The 20,662-nt window shown below is 46.1% G+C and overlaps 2 protein-coding genes and 1 non-coding gene across 3 annotated transcripts; 1 reads left to right on the top strand and 2 right to left on the bottom strand.

The window, feature by feature from the left end:
- Positions 1–1,610: 1,610 nt before the first annotated feature.
- LOC124658597 lies at positions 1,611–1,829 on the top strand. The gene has a single exon (XR_006989310.1). It is a non-coding gene; the product is annotated as a small nucleolar RNA U3 (small nucleolar RNA).
- A 611-nt stretch (positions 1,830–2,440) lies between these two features.
- LOC124653819 (ATP-citrate synthase alpha chain protein 3) lies at positions 2,441–6,607 on the bottom strand. The gene is made up of 11 exons (XM_047192885.1): positions 6,453–6,607; positions 4,555–4,731; positions 4,216–4,458; positions 3,946–3,997; positions 3,746–3,860; positions 3,578–3,659; positions 3,313–3,408; positions 3,133–3,234; positions 2,935–3,051; positions 2,709–2,825; positions 2,441–2,512 (listed from the first exon to the last, which is right to left on the bottom strand). Exons 1-11 carry the CDS (start codon positions 6,549–6,551, stop codon positions 2,441–2,443), a joined length of 1,272 nt encoding a protein of 423 aa, XP_047048841.1. The 5' UTR covers positions 6,552–6,607.
- Positions 6,608–11,319: 4,712 nt separating this feature from the next.
- LOC124652115 (protein MODIFIER OF SNC1 1) lies at positions 11,320–19,211 on the bottom strand. Its single transcript, XM_047191139.1, has 8 exons — positions 19,095–19,211; positions 17,953–18,030; positions 17,831–17,875; positions 17,341–17,704; positions 17,165–17,255; positions 16,857–16,937; positions 15,193–16,760; positions 11,320–14,186 (listed from the first exon to the last, which is right to left on the bottom strand). The coding sequence occupies exons 1-8, from the start codon at positions 19,124–19,126 to the stop codon at positions 11,910–11,912; spliced, it is 4,536 nt and encodes a 1,511-aa protein (XP_047047095.1). The 5' UTR covers positions 19,127–19,211; the 3' UTR covers positions 11,320–11,909.
- Between the last annotated feature and the right edge of the window lie 1,451 nt (positions 19,212–20,662).

Genomic DNA, 20,662 nt, shown 5'->3' on the forward strand with positions numbered 1-20,662 from the left:
TCTGCATTTCATGAAGTAGATCAAAGGAAAAAAAACACATTGCTTCTAAGCATAGAAACGAAAAACATATAGAGAAAATTCAAAAAACAATAGTGCCCTTTTTTTGGGGAATTTTATGAAACACAAGAATAGTTAAATAAAACAAAGAGAACACTGTTTGACTCCCGAGCTCCGGCGAGCACTTATTTTAATGAAAATGAAGGTCGTGTTTAAATTTTAAAAAAAATCAGAAATAAATCTTACTTTATTTAATGATGTACCCTACAAGTATGCAAAATTGCAACGGTAAATTATTTTGTACTTTGAGGTCAACAAAAATAAAAAAGAACTCATATATGTTGTGTGTTGGTTGTGCCATGCGTTTCATTTCATTAGAGAAAAAGATACCATGTTGTTTTCAGAATTAGAAAAGGATACCATGTTAGTTTGGCCTTGTGCTTCGAGAGGCAAAGCTCAAAGAAATGATTCGTGAAAGGAAATCCAGTCTTAAAAGATCGAAAACTCTAAAAAAAAGACCGGTCTTCACGAATGTCTAAAATTCTTTTCGCACGTGACACGTGGCGCGTAGTGGTGCCAAAATTTTGTTGGGAAGTGATCTCTCTGCTCCCCAAGTGGCGTAAGGGGAAGTAAGGTGTGGGCTAGGAGAGGAGAGAGAATGACAGGCGAACCGTAAGTCTAAATTACGAACCGTTTTCATTTTTGAGATCCTCGCGTCAAGATTTTTAAAACTAGATCCCATGTTGATAGGTTTCGAGATACTTTTTTTCGTACTTCTAATACTAGTGTGATTATACTCGTGGTGTGTACCTAACTGTACTCGTGCTTCAACTGATAAGTACTTTTGTGTTTAGTGTATTTGATGCAGTTTTTTCCTTTACTCAGCTGTACTTACTCGTGTGCGCGACTGTACCTGTACTCGCTCGTGTACGCGACTATACTTACTCGTGTGCGTGATTATACCTGTCCTGTCTGCGCAACGGTACCTATACTCACTGGTGTACACGACTGTATTTACTCGTGTGCGCGAATGTACGTGTCTCATCTATGCAACTGTACCTGTACTCGCACGTTTCAAAAGGGAGTGATTCTGATGAAGTACTAATTAACGAAAATAGCAAGGGTCTTTTGGTTTGTTCACGAGCATGCATTGCTAGCTTAAGATTCACGTAAACCATGCGGTTCCAGGCTTTGAGATGTACCTACGAATCGTACGCGCAGGACGCGGACAGCCTCATTGCGTACGCGGGAGGCGGCCGGGCGGGGACGCTGTACTCGTTGCGTATGGGGAAGGGCGGCCAGGTGCCGAGGTGCGGACGCTACGTACGGACGCGGTACTTGTTGCCACGTGTCGCTCGCTGGCTAGTCTACTTACCTTTGAAGAGGTCGGTCTTTTTATAGTGGTACACTGGTACCCCTTGAAAGATAGGTCAGGAGAAAGAAAAGATTGGGCTTCATATTCAGCGTGAAGGGGGCCGGCCCAATACAAGGCCGTAGCTCTTGAACCAGAGAGCAGCGCTAGCGGGACTCGCTAATCAGCGAAAGATAGTACCACCTCGGAAGATTAGAGACAACACGACCAGCTTAAATAGGAGAATCCACAGCAGCCCATCACGACCTTACTTGAACAGGATCTGTTCTATAGGATCGTACCGCTGTATCCTTGACTAATAAGGAGGCAAGCACTTAAACCTGGTTGATGAAGTCTGACCTGTGGGCCAGAGCGTGATTAATGGTTCAGATTACACCGGTTGGTGCTGATCTATGGCTGTAGATGATCGTTCCTGCTCAGCTATGCTGACCAGGGTGGCTCACAGGTTGTCTGACAGGCAACAAATTCCTTTTTGCCCTTTTCAATATACCAGCTGTAGAAACGCAGGAGTACGTCTCATTTTTGTTCACTTTGGTTCGGTCAGATGTCATTTCGGTCACATAGAATTCAAAATACCATGAAATTGCACTATACTGTATTTTCTAGTACGTCTCATGTTGGTTCACTTTGGTTCGGTCAGATATCATTTCAGTCACATAGAATTCAAAATACCATGAAATTGCACTATACTGTGTTTTCTAATACACTCGTTTTTTTTTACAGTACGTATCAAAGACGTCCGTGAGATAAGTAGCTACATCACGGAGAGATGACAAATACATGTAAAGCTGCAATTTGTGCAAATGGTTTGTATGCATGTCATGACACGACGCTTCAACAGCATGTTGGGCACACAGCAGAATCAGAAACACTTTAGAAGGTTACCGCAGAATGCATTGTACCCCAGTACACAGGAATCAAAACTGCAAAGCAAGATACATATATTATTGTGTTGCGACAGTAGTTCCTTCCCCCCACAAAACCTATGCTTCTCCGTTTGTTTCACTCGAACAGTTCTTCATATTTATATGGAACAGAATGGACACAACAGCGGAACTATACAATCATGAATTATGCTTCAGCCATGACGTAATCAATGGCTTGCTTGCAGATTCCGGTCATCGTGGCCTCTGGTCCATAGACCTGCATTGAATTGTTGGCAAAATCAGCTCGTCTGTTCTGGGGATGTGAATGCCCAACAATCTACTTTAATATATACTTAATTCTTAGCTAACATACTCCAAAATCAAGTACGGAATAGAAGCTAAGATCATTCGGGTATTAATAAAGATAGAGATGGTTGATCTGTGTTCACAAACAAGAACTTATTGGATCATACCTCAATCGGAAGACCAAGCTCTGAACCTAGGGCACGCATTTTGGCGAGTCCAGTTTGGTAGTTCGGACCACCTCTCCGAACATAAATGTTCACCCTTGCTGCCTTCAACTTGGATTCCTGGTACCAGATTTGAAGGCAATGTGATAAGATGGGTGAGGATTTCAATGTAGACAGCTTAAGTTGGTTGGGGCATATAACAGCAATCCAACCAAATGGTACAGCTTACCTTCTCTCTTAAAGCCCGAATGATGCCACTAAATGTAGCAGCAACATCAGTGAAGTTTGCTATACCCCCTCCAATGAGAAGAGCTCTCTTCCGGCCATCAGGATCAGCGGTGACACACTACGCAGTATCAAACTGATATTCAGAAGGGAGAAAACGAATATGTAGAAACAGCGAGCTACAAGATTCCAGGTTTCTTACATCCAAAACCACTCTAGCATACTGCAAAACTTCTTCCTCTTTGGGAGCTCCACTGTACTCTGCATAATTTCCTAGCTCTGCAGCATACCCCAAGTCTCCAACCTGGAAATAAGATTATCTGTTATCATCTTGATTAACATTTAAAACCCATCTAAACATCTGGAACAAAGTTAAGTATACCGTGTCAGCGTATATGACACTCGCACCACCACCTGCAACCATTGTCCAAATGCGTCCTTTCGGGTTCAGAACAGTGAATTTCAGTGATGCGCTCGTCTGAAAGAATGAAAAATGTTACCTTACATTATCTACATCCAGTACTAAATCAAACAGCCATATTATGTTGGTATAATTTAACTTTTAGGCGAACTGTAGACTCTAAATATTTATATTTATAGGAAGAGAACTTGAGAGAAAAAATGAAACGAACGAAATATCAGTATACCTTCTCATCCAGTTCATGGATATAACTTTCTGAGGGGCTCATGACTCTTCCGAAAGGTAGAGGGAACTCAAGGTTACCCCACCTGTAAATTGAATACAATGGTCAGAATGATATGTTCAGAAAAAGTTGCACTACACCATAAGCTAGATTTGGAAGACTAAATCGTACTTCTTAAAGTTCTTGAAAGCAGCGGTGTCATCCAGTTCACCTCTCATGTCCAGAGGGTATGGTTCCCCGTTTACCAGAGTGAATGGATTCATCTCCATAAATGAGAAATCCAAGTCTGCCAAAAGAATTAATGGTTATAAGATGATTTTGAGGGCAACACGATAACTTCAGTTTTAAGTGCACTTGCAAGTGCCAGCTACCTTGGAAAACTGAAAATGACCCTCTAATAAAATCTCCTATTTTCGTGCGGACCTGAAATTTAGACAGAAATTGTGAATGATGGTTAATGGAGAACTAGGTAATTATTATCGGCAGCAGACAAGTACTTCCTAAATATAAGTAATTAGAACATTACAGATGGCATGAGTAGAATGCAAAAGCTTACTTCCAATGGAAGGGTGGCAATCAATGGAGCGCATGATAAGTAATTAGAACATTACAGATGTCATGAGTAGAATGCAAAAGCTTACTTCCAATGGAAGGGTGGCAATCAGTGGAGCGCATGCATCAAGTGTCATTGTCTTCTCTGTGGGAAGAGTGATCGTCTTAACCTTATCCCAGTTTTCCTCAATCTCGATACCTCCACACTCTGAGAAGCTAATGGTGCAACCAAGCCTGTCTGATACAATTGAGAGATAATACTCTTGCTCGTGCGGCACAAATGGCTCGACTATGAATGTTGTAATTGGAGCCTTACAGCCACCCATCTCGACCTAGAAATATAAGCATACCAAGATAGATTAGAAACAGTTCTCATTCCCAAGATTGATCAGGGAAGTATGACATGGTATTAGTTCAGTTCTAGGTACCTCAACTCCTAACCGCTCCTTGACAAATTGGCGGACTTGAGCAAGATCAAGGTTGAGTGCCACAAGGCCGCTCTTCCCACGCTTACCGAACAGCATGTCGGGTTTAACAACCAGCTTCATAGATGAGAGCCATGGCTCCTGGTTCGCAAGCTCCGTGAAATCCGTCGATTCTGTAACCTGACAAAAAGCGAGTTGCAAATTCAGAAACTAACCATCGAACATAACAGCAAACATTGGGATTATTTTACTAAACAAACAAACAGAAGACCCCAATTTTTTTTTTGAATTATGAGCTTTGCAATTCAAACAATTTAGGAAACTAGTAAATAAGGTAATGTGACAGTGAACAAAGGCACGTATCTGTAGAACGAAAATCACTGTAAAACTGTTGCTACTCTCTGTTTAACTCAGACAAAAGAAAGTAGCTAATTCCTGAATGAAGAACTGATTTTTGTAGTGGACGACACCGCCGAATAAACATTCTTTTGAAATAAATATAGCAATATAGGTAGTTGGAAGCTAGATCCCACAAACGTTGCAGGCAGCACCCTAACACACATTCAGGATACGAAATGACCATACCTACCGACAGGGCCGGCTCTGGCCCAGGGCAAGAAGTGCGATGGCCCGGGGCCCAACCAAAACGGGGCCCATTATTTCTGGCACAGTGCATATAGGAAAAAGGTAGAAGAATAAAAATTAGGCCCATCTAGCCAGCACGCAACCTAAATTGGGCCCATTTATAGAATTCGCCCTGGGGCCCTCCAAATTCTAGAGCCGGCCCTGCCTACCGACCACATGCATAAAATTCCCAGCAGATTAACAGATCTGATAAGGGGTAGGGATGTAAACGGATCGGATCGGATCGGATATTGCTCTTACCATATCCTTTACCATTTTTTTGTAACGGATTCGGATCGGAGCGGATAATGGTCGGATGCGAATTCGGATGCGGATTATATCGGATTACGGATATGGAGCGGATTCGGACCGGACTCGGATCGGATGCGGATCATTAAGAAAATATACATATAAAAAAATAGAAGTATGTTTTTTATGTAAAATATGTTTGTAATTATATACTATAGCTAAATGTACACACTTGTTCGTACAACAAAGCAAATTACGTGCTATATGAATACATAGTTTGGCCGATGAACTAAATATATTATCTAAATATTTAGGGTTGGGCTAGTTTTTTCGGATTATCCTCTTTGTGGACCTCGGATAATCCGCAAAAAATGGCGGATAATCCGTATCCGTCGGATAGTATCAATACCATATCCTCTACCGTATCCGTCGGATATCCGCTTGATCACTATCCGCATCCGTATCCATATCCGGCAGATTTCTAAAAATACATACCATATCCTCAAAAACGGATACGGATACGGATTCGGAGCGGAAATTATCCGTACCATTTACATCCCTAATAAGGGGTGTCGCTTGCCTCGGCCTATGAAAGCTAGAGAGGTGGCATAGTTAGGCAACACCACCGGTGAAACCCGTAGGCCGCATCACAGATATAGCTAGCACTTGCATTTCTGCCTCGTGGGCAGCAAGTCAGCAGCTCATGTGAGTTGGTGTCTGATGCGTGATTGTTACTACAGAGCGGAGAGCCTGGGTCTCACTGACATGCTTTGGTCGAAGCCAATTATCATCTAAATTCAAGACACACTGACCATATCCTACGTTTCGGCAATCCCAAAGCACAACAGCAAGTAAGTACGGCAGGAATAGAAACACGCGTCATCCAAAATTCTCTAGCGCCACGGCCGTGCGGGCGGCGGGCTATGGGCGCCGAGATCCACCGGCCGCCCCGCGGGATCCAAGCCGGATCGGACACAGGCGCGCGAACGAGTTAGGGGGAGACGGAGAGGCGGGGGTCAGGCCATCACCTGGGCGGAGAGGATGTGGAGGTCGATGGCGGCGAGGCGCTTGAGGTGCTCCCGGAGGAGGCGCTTGGAGTCGAACTCCCGGATCTTCTTCCGCGCCATGGCCGAGGTGGGTGGTTAGGTGGAAGCTGCGGCAGCGCGCGGTGGTTTCAGCAGCTCGATCGGGGCGCGGGTCGGACCGAGGACGGGGTATATATGCCCGTGGTTTGGGTAGTGCCGAATTTGGTGCTGGGTAGATGGGATCTGGGACTCTGGGTAGCTGGCGATGGAAACCCACGGGACGGTACACAATGTTAGGTGCCTGCTGCTGTGAGACTCTGACTCGCTACTCATACGTGGTTCAAAACTTCAAATACAGGGTTCCGCAGCGTTATATATGCTGGAATTTGAATGGAAATCGTCTAGCGAGCTAGCTCGACGATGAAGGAGGAAGGGAATTTGTCTTGCCTGAAGAACATGTCTTTACAATTTCCTTTTCTGAATATACACTGCTACGGGTCTTAAGTCTTGACCACTAATGCCTTGGGCTTCACTCTTTGGGCTGGTCTTGGGCCGCCAGGTGGGCCTTGCGGATACGTTGTCTCCCTTCTTTTTTCGCCTTCAGCAGGCATGCATCGTGTTGTGATAATACCCCCTCCTCAGGTTCCAGCTTGTCCCCATGTGCAGCCAGGGCCGGCTCGGCCGAGCAGCGAAAGTGCGACGGCCGGCGGCCCAGCCAAAGCGGGCATTATTTTTGTCACAGTACATATAGGAAAAGGTAGAAGAAAAAAATTTAAACCCATCTAGCATGCACGCAGCTTAAAAGGGGTCCATTTATAAAATTTGCCCTAGGGCCCTCCAAATCGTAGAGCCGGCCCTGTGTGCAGCAAGTACTATATGGCAATCATTTCCATTGTAACAGCAGATGTGGCACCATCTTGCTTCCACGTCGGGTCACCCTCGACCCGCACATCTTGAGTGCTCGTCTTGTCCGTTGGCTTCAATCCTTTTTTCATTTGGACTGTGCACACTGAGTTATGTGAGTAGTTGTTTGGTTTTTTTGCTAGTCAGATGATCTTCCGTGACAATGTCATCAGCCATGTTGGAGGAGCCCTTTTCTATTGTATCTTATATTGCCAGCCCATCAACTTAAAAACTGCTTTCTTTTGGATCAATGTATTGAACTTGTGATCGCTCCGCATCAAGAGTTCGGGGGAGGAGATCCCTCCGTATCAAGAATTCGAGGGAGGAGATCCGACAAGGATGGACATGTGGCGGAGGATTGGGCGAGGACGGAGTGCAGAGACCAAGGGCAACGATGGAGGTGCTGCAGTCATAAGAGCATCTCTAGCAGAGCCCGTAAAAATGTAAACTGAAAAACTCGAGTTCAGTCTTCCGAAAACATGTTTACGGGTCGCAAAACGGCTGGCGCAGAACAGACCTGTAAACTAAAACCGAAAAGGGGAATATTCGAAAATCATCATCTTCCTCACAAGATCTGTTATCATCTTCTTCACAAGAACCATCCGTGCCGCGCCGCGCGATCCATGGCTGGAGACGAGGCTGAGCGATTCCTTGACAGATATTGGTGATTATTTCCCAGCTAGCCACCCGCTCTTCATATGCTAGCCATCCGCCCTTCAGATGCTAGCAATCCGCCCTGCATAAGCTAGACAAGGCTAAGCAATTCCTTCATATACGCACGCACGCGTACGCAGCGCACAACGCAGATTTTGATTCCCGCCTCACTTCACGCAAGAGAGGAAATAAGAGCGGCCGACCGCACACGCGTCCGCGATGCTGCTGCTTGCCTGCACTGCGTCGCTCGCCGGAATTAGTTTGTATCGAGAAGATTCGCCGAAAATTGATATAGACATGATTGGAATTGGAGCAGGCTATCAAGATGTTTAACCGGCGGTTCACGATTTTAGGAAACCAGCGAGAAATCGGCGGCTGGAGGCGGTCGTACGGACGGCGCTAGAGGAGTAGTGAAAAATACGTTCAGTTTTGGACCTGTAACCCGTCTTTCAGTCTGTATTAATAGGGGCCGAGTCTGAAACTTTTCAGGCTCCTGAAAAAGTTTTTCGGGCCGAACAGCGAGTTCGGTCTCTGTTCTGCGCCACTTTCAACCCGAATCCGTAAATCGGCCGGAAAAATACGATTCCGGCGTATTTTACGGGCTCTGTTAGAGATGCTCTAAGAAGGAGGAGATCGGGCATACGCTGCCAGAAGAGAGAGGGGTGGGGAAGGGAACTTGGGATAATTAGGGAGCGTGACAATCGACAGGTGGGGGTTTGCGGAATTAGGGCACCATCCACACTGGGCTCAGTCTGTTGGGATGAATCTGGTAAAGTGGGGGCAGAGATGTAGATAGAGAAGTGGAGGTCGGGCTAGGCCGAGCAAAATTTCAGTCCAAAACTGAATCCCTAGCCCGGCCCGAGATGCTCTTTGAGCTAAATTTCAAGGCCTAGGCCCATCCCGGTGGTCAGGCATTGTTGGGCCTAACCCGGCATTTTTGGGCCGGGTTGGGCTTTCCATGGCTAGATATGCATGTAAGTAACACTGTGGGACAATGATATTGGAAAGACCCTAATTTGAATATAGTGAAACACATTGTCAATACAAGTTATCGGTAGTTCATCAAAGATAATGTATTACCGTTTCTAAGATCGTTAGACCACGACAATGTTATGAGCTATCATATGATATGGATGTGATAGGATCGTCAAACGTGACTTCGTAACCGGGAGATTACAAAGATGATCTTCGTTATTCCGGATAATATGACATCACAAGAACATCGATCATGTGTGATGAGCAAAGAGAACATGCCGGGTAACGAGGATAACCTAAATGTTTCACCTCGGGCTTTGTAAAGTATCATAAATCAATGCGACGTGTATAGAATAGTAATACGAAAGGTTCCACGACAAAAGAACTTCATGTTATATGTAGGGATCGTTGCGGTTATCAAGCGCTCAACATCAATCATTGTAGCGGAAGGACATTCTAGACATGTCTACATATATCTGAACCCATATGGTCACACACTTAAGGTTTATCGACATTTAGAACGTGAATGATTATACACTCGATATGGAAAAGCACCTAGAATTACACCTACGAGCATCTCCACTCGTCCTCTCCAAAAGCTAGAAAAGCTAAAATGGGAGACGTCGGCGAAAAAAAAAGACGCACAGTCGGTCCCCTATAGCATCCCCAATAACAAATTTTAGCCGGCGGTCCCAATCAAAACCCAACCCATAGAGGTTGATGCGGCACCGGCGCGCATGCGGCGTACATGCAAATGATATTTTATTCTCTATCCCACATGGTTGGTGCAACGACTGAACGGTGGCATCAATTTTTAGCCTCCTAAAGATTAAATAGCCCTCCAAAAGCCGGATGTGAAATGGGAGGGATCGAGCGGAGATGCTCTACCACTAGACTTAGAGCATCTCTAGCAGAGCCCGTAAACTGGGCAAAACTGAAAAATAACCGCCAGTTTACGGGTTTGGTTCGAAAATCGGCGCAGATCTGTTACTGTAAACGGGACGAAACCTAAAAAAATTTACAGGCCGAGACTGAAAACCAAACTATGGCCCCTATTTGTAGGGGTCGGAAGGTTGAACTGAACGCTGAACTATACTCCTAATGGTGTTTTGGCGGGCTGAAACTTCAGCTCGAAACAGTGCACTTCCGCCGGAGGACTACCGGAATAGGACCAAATTCGACAAAATCCGGCCGAATGTCAACCAAATTTCGGCGGAGCCATGCGTTGTGAGCTCGGGGAAGGGAGAGTGGGTAGCCGGCTGGCTACGAATTCGCCGGGCGCGAGCGGGGCGGCCCTGGAGGCGTCTGTAACATGGCGGGGTGGAGTCGAGCTCGTTGGGCGGCGCGGGGCTGGGGCAGCTTGTGGCGGAGCGAGGCAAGGTCGGGCCGGCGCGGGGCGGCGCGGCGCAGGACGGGGCGGGGCGAGGTCGGGGCGGCGTGCGGCGGCTCGTGGCTGGACGTCGTCGGGGAGGCGCGGGGCGGCGCGGGCGTCTCGTGGCGGGACGACGCCGGGCGGCGGGCGAGGCCGGGCGGCCGCCGGGCTAGACGGGGCGGCGCCGGGCGGGACGGGGGCGGGGCGAGGCCGGGAGGGGCGGCGCGGGGCGAGCGTGACAGAGGAAGAAGAAAAATTGGGCCAGGAAAAAAACCTGTGTCATATTAAAGGAATATTCTCTTTTACAGTTTTATTTTAGGGGCTCTAATCTGCGCCGCCACTTTTTTGACCCGTAAAACGAGTTTAGTGGCCTAAACTCGGTTTTTACAGTTCGCATGTTTACAAGCTCTGTTAGAGATGCTTTTATCTATACAAGGAGGACGGCCGCCCCTTCCCTACCCACTCTAGCTGGCGAGGCCAATGGAGGAGAGGAGCCCCTTGTTTGGTACTAGTGTTTCAGTGGGGATTAGTGGGGATAATACTCTAGAATATTTGGTGAATCATTGCTGTCACCCAATCCTCACAAAACCTCATCTTCAATCCACTAGGTAGGGATAGAGTATTGGGGATTGAAAAAAATACACTAAAATTTGAAAAAAAGTGGGGATAAGTGGGGATTAAACTCGCTAGCACCAAACATGCATTGGGGATAAGTGTGGATTTAAAATTTGGAGCGGATTATCCCCGCTAATTCCCAGAGAAAGGGGACGGGAAAAGTGAGCCGGCTAAACTCTGGGTTGTTAACTTGTCACCATCTTCTACGGTGAGTCGATGATCATGCGAGGTCAGATGGGATGTTGCGTCGGAACAGTTCGTCACATATAAACAAGCAAGGACTGCCCACTCTATCAATTAAAAGATTGAGCGCGCCCTGCACAAGACACTATTTTTTACTGATGCAGGGAATTGTCAACTGCGTGATCATCAAGATCATCAGGGTTCGCTCCATAAAATCAGGAGCTCAGATTTGATTAAAAATAAGTACTAGTAATATATATTGTACAAGGGCTTCATACCCATAGGATACCGAGCATGTAACCCACAAAAAAAGTGAATTATTCCTGGCAAACCTAAGATCGCTGTCACCGCAAATACAACATGACACTAACTTTCATCTTCAGTAAGACACCACAAACAACAAAAGCAAAATACTTCCGTTGCCATTAGCACATACTACTACTAGCGTTTAATCCAAGTACGTAATCAACTCCGTTAGTACAAATTCCAGCATCACATCTCACCGAAGCAAGGGATGTTCTTCGCAACAATTAACAATCACACGTGATGGCCCAACGGCCCTGGTAACCAAAAACAACCTACTACTGACCTCCAACCGACCATCTTGCCAATCACATTCGACCTGTAAGCCTCTCAACATGTTGGGCACGAGGGAATCAGATCACAGATGCTCCCTGTGCAGGTAGTAGACTTGAGTGCAGACATATTTCATTCAGAGCGAGTTCCTCGAGCTCAAAGAACGTGGGGTTACATGAAGATCATTCATCTTGGTAAGAATTAGGAGCTGGGGCTGATGGAGGGTTCCGCTTGACAAAGTGACCACCAGGGCGGTGGCTCTTGCTGTGGCCGCGCTCCCTGTACACCGGCCCAGGGGCTGGATGTCCCGTGTTCTGTTCATCGACACTTGGGTTCTGCTGGAAGTCTGCAGGTTTACTGTGGGAACCGACTGGCTGGTATTCCAGATGAGTGCCACCCCTCCGCCTTTCTGCATTCACGTTGTGGCTTGGCTGCCCAGCATCATAACCCCTTCCCCTCTGATACCTCCCGTTGTGATGTCCCTGGCGACGGGCTGCATGATTAAGCTGCTGCTGTTCTGCATTTTCCTGGCTCTCGCTCTTCTGGTTATCATCTACATGCACCGCGTTGCCATTACCTTGATTTTGTTCATCCTTCTCACCATTTCTGGAACTGTTCCCAGCAAGATTTTGATTGCTGCTGTCTTGCAGGGTAGTGCTATCCACTTGACCTTCCACATTATTATTACCCTGTGAGTTGTTCTGGGACTGTGAGGATTTTGGTTTCCAGTGTGCTCTGGCGTGTGTAACTGCTGCGCTGCTCTTCACCTCAGATTTCGACAAATTCCTATGTTCAGAAGAGTTCAAATCGATTCCCCGTGTTGACATGTGATTCACATCTTTCCTGCCTTGCCTATCTCTGTTCTCATTTGAATGGTTACTTGCCTCGTTTTTGGGGGCCTTGACATGCTGCCTCCTTTGCCTGTTAGCTGCAGTGTGTTCCTTAGGGGCACTGACAGGTAACTCAACTATTTGAGTTGGAGCCAAACTGTTCCCAGCAGTATGATCTGCTTGCTTGTCATGTTCAAGCTGCTGATGCTTGTCAGAAGGCCTCTGAACTTGGTGTGATTCTTGACAGCTGTCTAGTCGCTCAGAAGGATCTGGTACCACCAAAGCTGATTCATCTGTATTCCTCTTGCGCCAAGAAGGATGAGACTTCCCATTCCCATGCCCTCTACTAGTTTTCTTGTCCTCCCATTTCTTGTGCTCAGTTGCAGCATCCGATTTATCATTACTCTTGTTCTCCACAGAGGATTTGTCTGAAGGTAAATTTTGTTCTGTATTCTGCTGTTGAAGCTCTTTGGACAGTGGCTTTGGCACATACCTTTCCATTTCAGCTCTCTTGGTTCTTGTAACATTGTCCCCGTCGTTCACACACTTACCAATTGGTTTAGGCCGCGCTGCTACAGCCACCTCGGCTTCCTCAGATACTTCATTCCACCCTGATGGCTTAACTGGTGCCCACACAACACCCTCATTCCCATGTGGCTTCTCAACAGGTCGGACAGCATGATTAGTTTTTCTTGATCCTTTTGCTTGCTGAGGTCTTGGGCGGCTGTTTGTAGTATTTTGAACTTCCTCTGGTGATTTCAGGCGCTCCTGGTTGAAAGATCCAAATGAAATACCACCCACAGTTATACTTCCCACAGTGAGCACAGTATTTGCAGTAGGAAGTATAGAACTACTGATAATAACACCAGCTGTTTTTGGTTTTGGCTCACTGGATAAGCTCGGTATATTCTGCTGATTAAGCACCTCGGGTAGATTTTTAGAAGTAGCTGGAGCATCATCTAGTTTTTTCTTATTTCTCGAGTTCCTGGCACTCTTCTTGTTGTGGGCTGGGGGATCATCATATGATCTAACAACAGCAGTTGATGTGTCCAAGGAAGCTTCAGCAGTTTTCTTCAGATTTTCAGTGCTTACTACCAAACTAGACTTCTCACCAGCAGTTTTATCCTCTGGAACAGCGTGCCTTTTTCTGTAGCCCTGCTTAGACTTGGGAACACCAGCATCATGTGACTGCGACACACTTTTATGAGCTACATGCTCCACCATGCTGCTCTGTGCGGTCCTGCCTGAGGATGATGTGTTACGAACAGCAAGATCTTTCGCTATACCTGCAGTATGTGGTAGAGTAGACATGGTCTGTGCAGGAACCGCAGTATCCTTGGGATCAATTGGTGGCTGAAGAATACTAACATTACCCATTGCAGTAACATTACGCGATTCAGTAGTTGAAACCGCAGGTTCAGCAGTCCCATCAAGTCCAGCGTTTTGCTTATTCTGCACATCTGCATTTTCTGGTTGTGGATCACTGGAGTTCTTCTGATGTACTGATGAACGCTTGTTCAGTTCCTCCAATTTTGCAAGAGCTTTTGCCTTTTGTCGCTTTGTCCGTTCTTCTTCCTCAGCTTGCAGCTGTTTGGCACGTTGCACAGCCAACTCCTTCATTTTTACACGCTGAATAGAAAATGCAACAAAAAAAACTAGTTAGTGACCAACATGCTTTTGTATACCTGGGAATCAAGCAGCAGATGTACTGCCTTATAATAGAAGAATTAGACAGGTGATTAAGAAAAGTAACTAGATACAGTAAAGCTGCTTGATCTGTTCTGGTATAATTAAGGTAAACATGATGTGCCTATCTAACAGCATAAGACTAGTGAGCAGACAACATATGACGCAACCTAATGTCGGACTAAAGAACTTTAGGGCATAAAAGGGTGGGAACCTACAATAGAAAATCATGTGACAGGCACAACAGCAACAGTATATGGTACAAAACTTTGTGTTGTTGCAATATTTACACTTGCAAGGTTTGAAACTTTGGATTAAACATGGGTTCAGAACAATATTGAAAATACAGACCAGCATGTTATGTGGTAACAAACAGCACTAACCCTGACCTAACAACTATTTTACAGAAAAAATTGTGAAGTGAAATGGAGTCCAAACAATACCCATGATACAAATATACATAATAGGACAATCTATCATATACACTAACAATGCCAGCATGACCAATTACAGCCTCTGGGAAATGCACTTGATAAATGTGTAAATGATTCATTCAGGATATTAATGACATGTTTGGTTGACAACCACTAGTGCGTTGCAAATTGCAACCTTGCAAGTTTTCACAAAAGCACAAGTTCCACATGGGCTGCACGGCCCAACTGGTGTCAATTAACGGATATGTGAAGAGAAATTGCTGCAAGAGCTCACAGATTTGAACCCCTCTTAAGCATAGGTTTGCCGTGGGACAATTGCAGTCAAACTTTTCAAGTAATGACCATCTATATGCATAAAGTTCTAGCAGAAAATACTTTCCTAGCATGCATAGTTGGTTCCCTTTGTTAGTATTAGTATATCCCAAAATACATAACCGAAGTATTGCAATGCAAGTGGCACTATGTTTACTACATGAAACATAAAGTATTATCAGAAGAAATCTGCAAACACATACCTGAAATTCATAATCGGGTGAAGCTGGCATATCATCAGTGATTGTCACAGGTGGCAGCTGTGAAGCATGCTCAGGAGGCTGGTCATGCTGAATATTCCTCAATTGAACTACTGATGAAGATTCAGTTGTAGAATTTTCTCCCCGCCCATGTACTGCAGAGTTGTTGGTTGGCATGTCTTTAGCAGGACCATGGTGGCTGTTTCTTGAAGAATCACCCCTCCTACGTGTGCGATCATGAGTTGATCCAACCAGCTTTCCAGCTTTGCTTGCTTCAGCAACATGCGAGTGTAGCGGCCCAACAACCGCACCATCACTGGGCTCTGTCGACAATTTCTGTACCACAGGAGAAATAGGAGAAACACACGCTGCCTGGCTAGATGCAGAAGCAAAACCAGTGATGACAGGAGTAGATGAAACACCTTTTACCACCTGATCTGCTTTTGAATCAGCACTTTTTAGCTGCTTCTCTTTAATGTCCTTATTACTTGGAAATGGATCTACAACATTGTGTGCATCAAGATTTCTAGCTTTGTTGTTCAAACTCCCTATTTTCTCTATCAAAGCTGCATTCTTCTTTATGATAGGTTGCTGATCAAGCGGAAGATTATCATCCTTGATCTTTTTACGGAGGGCAACATCATCAGTTCCCCTGGGATGGGAATGTGCATTTTCCGAAACAGATGAATGACTTAAACGATCTGGGCCTCTCTCTCTCTGGTCATGCACTGACTTCATAAGCACCATGTTCCTTTCACTAGAGGTACTCCTTGTATCCGCCCTCAAGTTCACATCATTCCGATTTCCATCTGGATGTGGAAGAAGTGGTGGTACAGGTTGAATCTTCCTTTCAACTTCACCGGGACCTACTCTATCAGGATTATCATGCAAAATCCTAGTCTGTCCTCGAGGAACCAAATGTACTCTATCAGATTCCATGAGCTCCTTGGAAACTGCTTCATGTTTTACTGGTCTGCTCTGAGAATTTCCAGGCTGGAACTTGTCGTTGTGATTTGGGAATTGATTCAATATTCCTGGTAGATGAGAGCCTCCAATGAATGGCACATCTCTTACATTGGCATTATTGAAATTTGCTCGTGGAGGGCCATAATATCCATCGTAAGGCATTGGGCCCTGGTAAACTGGTCTGACTGGAATAACAGGTTGATTCATAACATAAGAATTAGGGCGCATAGAATGATATGCATCTCCATTTTTAGAGTGATATCCACCATGTCCTGTGCCCTGCCTTGCAGCAGCTTCTGAGTTGGGTGGGAACTGACCATAGTAAGTGAATGGTTCAACAGGGAAACTGCTCGGGGGTCCTACTTGTCTGTATGGGCCACCTGGTCCTCTATGCCACATTCCCTCAGGGGGGTGACCAGGAGGCGCACGCCATGAATCAAACTGCGGAGGGGGCATACCATAGTTAGGAGGGTATGGCTGTGGCTGCTGAGCTTCGTTTGGTGGAGCAGTGGCAGGAAAGGGAGCACCTCCATCATGTGCATGCTGATCTGTCTTCAAGATATCCGCAGGTTGATTATTAGGTGATCGAATTACCTCGCCAGGTCCTAACACACAGAAACAGCATCCCATTACATGGTAAGGAAATAGCAAAGGGAGTAGAGGCAAATAGCAACTACAAAACGATGTGGAATTAGTAATACCAGCAGTTGGGCTCTTCCCCTGATCATTTTGGGCTCCATCTTTACCAGAGCTAGAAGTTGGGCGCCCTTTTGAACTGTGGCCTAGAATAAAAGGCTGAACTGTCAGATGAATCATCTTGTACAAGAACTGATCATGTATCATTCGAATTTGTAGCATCAGAGCAGTCTGAACAAAGAACTGAGGTTTGCCAAAATAGGTTTAACAGTTATAACATGGATCCGCATTTGCAGTTAAGAATTCCAAATGTTAAGTTAGAATTCGTGCCCATATAACAAAAATCATAAAGTAAATTTTATTTGCACATTACCTCGTTGACTGTTAGAGTCAGAGGTTTTCTCAGCACCAAGTGTTGGGAAATCACCGGTACTTAGAGTAAACCCATGCCCATGTGAAGATCCCTACATAGTTAAGACCAATCATATTAATAAGTAGGCTCCAATTGATGAACCACAAAGCCATCTAAAATCTGGTGTGGTGCATTACCGGTTTCTCGAAGGTCCTTATTGATACATTCATATGCTCTGAAGGATTATCTGCAAACCGAGAAAGTTGTGAGCTTCCTGGTCTTGTCTCTGCACTTCGAGGACGATTTGTGACCACTGGTAAATGTTGTGACGGTAATGTGCCAGATGATGAAGACGGTCGAGAATTAGGACCCCAAGCATTGGGAGAGTCAAGGGATTCACTTCCAGCTGTCGAGGGTCTTGAACCTCCCCCAGAAGAGGGACGACCATTGAATTGGCTCGGAGCACCAATACTTCCGTCCTTCTTGGGAGATAGAAGTGAAGATGAATTCCATGCATTTGGTGTCGTGGGTCCCGGTTTGCTGCCCCATGTGTGGGTACCCCTAAAATCCAAATCATAAACCTTGGTCACGTCGCAATTATTGAAAATATTGAGAACTCTGAATGAGTAGCATCATGCATAAATAGAACACTGAACAAAAAAATTGTGCATGAGAGTAGGGGCTCACTTTGGAACAATTTCCACGTTGGGGTCAAGACCTTGATTTTCCAACCTTCATGACAAAGAATAAATCAATTTACAGACATAGTAAAGTTTGTCTTCATATAAATATAGTAAGAGAAGTGTTACCTTTGACTTGGCAAATTAATGGGCTTTGGGATTTTCCCAAGAACAGTCATGCCAGATTTCCTTGTAGGAGCAGCCCATCTGCACAAAGCGGTAGAGAACAATAAAGTAGACACACGATGCATCATCAAAAGCGTCGTCGGGGATATACACGACAAATGTCTATATACGTTATTTATGACACAGAATGTTGTTGTTTAGCAATGCTATAGATACTGTTTAAAAAAAGCAATGCCATAGCTATGTAACAATTATTAACTTGACAGTGTTTGTTGAAATACCAGTGGGCAATGCAAAAAGGGCTCACAGAGAGAAAAGTGAAAACAAAAAGGCTGGACTTTGAAACACCTCCGACACTAGTATCGAACATGATACCAAACGGAGCTTGCATCTTGATAAAACACCGTTTTGATAACAGGTATTACATACTACTGAATATGATTAACTAGGGTCCAGTGAGTGAAACAACACAGACCCGAGCAGAGCAGCCTGCCCTTGGACAAAAAAGGCAACTCTTTTTTATTACATACCAGGTAACTGACATTGTAACCTTGAGAAACAGATAAATACTACGCAGTGGGTGGAAGATGCAGTTGAGCTATAATTAAAACAACCCAACAGGATGCAGTTGCTGTGTGCTACACTAGAAACAGGGCACTAACGCTTTTGATGCCTGAAGCTCCTCATTCAGAAACCGCAAATAAACACATAGTATTATTCACTTGGTTGATCAAACAAACAGCATAGGTTAATTTTGCAAGCATCGCAGAAATACTATTACCACGCAACTGGATATCCTGCTACCCGTGGAACAAGACAGAATTGAACCAAGCACACCCCGATAGGCTAGAGAGATACAGGCGGCTTGGCTCATACTTCCGATCCGGAAACTAGCGATCGAACGAGACCAAAGCTAAATACGCCATCGATGGCAAAAACAAGAAAAAAAAGTGGTGGTTTTTTTTTCGAAACAAAGAATCAGGGCCAGGCGTCACCGTAATCAGCGCACGGGGCAATGCACGGGCTCTACTACGCATCCGGTCGAGAATCACGAACGGAATTGAAAACGACGAGGGGGAGGAACCCGCATCGCGCGAGCGAGCGCAGGCGAGGGGGAGGGAGGGGGTATAGGCGTTGTGTCGAACCTCTTGTCCGTGGTGAGCAGGCTGGAGGCCATGGCCCCCCTCCTCCCCGGCGTGCCGAATCGGGCGTCGCCGATCGACGGGGCGGGGTGCTGGCGGGGTAGATCGAGATCTCTAGGGCGGCCTCGGAGGGGGCCGAAGGCGGGGGAAACCCTAGAGACGGACGGACGGACGGACGAGGACGCGATCGGCCCGGGGGACCAGCCGGCCCGGATCGGCGGCGGCGGCGACGGAGGGCGATGCGGGGAGTCTGCGGGGACCCTGGCGCGCGGCCGGGTCCTGCCGTCCGGCGAGCGGCGGCGGCGAGGGAGTCGGAGGCTGGCAGGTGGGCCCGGCGCGTCAGACGGGAGGACGGGAGGGGAGAGAGAAGAGAGAGAAGGCTGGAGAGGCGTTCGTGAGAGCGATATAAAGGGAAGGTGGCGGGGACGCGTGGCGGTGCTGGGATTGGTGGGCTCGTGAGGGACGCGTGGCGGCGTGCCAGTGGTGGGTTGCTGCGTGTGTCCGTCTGCCGCAGAGGATCCGGTCTGCCTAGGTCGTGGTTGCGTGCTTGGATTTGGGTCGCCAGTCGCCACGTTGGGGCGTTTCGTGGGAGCCAAGATTGCCACAACTGACGGTTTCGTGAGGTGGACATGTCCCGCACCTATCCGCTCTTGGCAACCCTGGTGTAGAGATTGATTCTGTGTAGGAGAATAAACTTGAATGGTGTTAAGAGGGCAGTGGTATCTTAGTTAGTACCATAGTTCAACCCTAAGATTGAGACTTGGTATCTTATAAAGCTGAAAATAATTTTGAGTGGCAGGCGACGTTTTTATCGATAGCGAGACGCAAACGTTCGCTTATGTACCATGTTTCGCAAACAAAAGTTGTGTTTCTCACACAAAAAAAAAGACTAGCTCCACTAATGTCGGTTTTCACGGTTGCACGGTGTGGGATTTTGCACATCCCTACTAGCTAGCTAACATCCGGTTCGTTTGTCTTAGCTGTAACAATATACCTATGCCTTCTCTACTATCTTGAAAAATCGAGCGGGTTACGTGTTTCACTTGTCGACAAAGGACTTTGTCATGCAATGTGGTGTTTTGTATTTTAGTCCCTCGAAACATCTCCTTCGATCCTCTCCCCGCACTATTCTCTCTCATGTTGTCTCATGCATCATCGACTCCACACCACCCTCGGCTCCTCCTCCATGAAAGTCGCAACCGCCTTCATCTTGGCCTCCATCCCTGGTCACCGACGACATGGTTGTCTGTGTGAAGTGGCAAGCGATGATGTCAGCCGGCACCTGCCACAAATCTGATTTACGTTTCCACTTATGTGCGCTGACAACTACACTGACATACAACTTGAGATTCATCTATATCTATACCAACAGAAAAAGAGCAAAGGACGGCGTTTTCATATAATCCTAGCCATGAAATTATAATCCAACACTTCAAAGACCACCCGTCATTTCGACAATCCAATCGCTAATCAAACCCCTTCTTTTTCCAAATCTCATAGCCTCACAAGATGAACCTAGCGCCACCGCCGACTCAGCCACCCATCCCCGTCCCCAACATCGTTGCAGCCTA

Source organism: Lolium rigidum, chromosome 5, assembly GCF_022539505.1.
Source record: "Lolium rigidum isolate FL_2022 chromosome 5, APGP_CSIRO_Lrig_0.1, whole genome shotgun sequence".
NCBI lineage: Eukaryota > Viridiplantae > Streptophyta > Magnoliopsida > Poales > Poaceae > Lolium > Lolium rigidum.

Bases quoted from the DNA above. Each gene is read 5' to 3' on its own strand.
- LOC124653819 (XM_047192885.1), bottom strand. From the start codon at position 6,551: ATGGCGCGGAAGAAGATCCGGGAGTTCGACTCCAAGCGCCTCCTCCGG. The intron at 4,459-4,554 runs GTACCTAGAACT...TTATATTTCTAG, and splicing joins AGGAGCGGTTAGGAGTTGAG to GTCGAGATGGGTGGCTGTAA. The intron at 2,826-2,934 runs GTAAGCTGTACC...ATCTGGTACCAG, and splicing joins TTCGGGCTTTAAGAGAGAAG to GAATCCAAGTTGAAGGCAGC.
- LOC124652115 (XM_047191139.1), bottom strand. From the start codon at position 19,126: ATGGCCTCCAGCCTGCTCACCACGGACAAGAG. The intron at 17,705-17,830 runs GTGAGCCCCTAC...TTTGGATTTTAG, and splicing joins AACGTGGAAATTGTTCCAAA to GGGTACCCACACATGGGGCA. The intron at 16,938-17,164 runs GTAATGTGCAAA...CTTTTATTCTAG, and splicing joins TGACTCTAACAGTCAACGAG to GCCACAGTTCAAAAGGGCGC.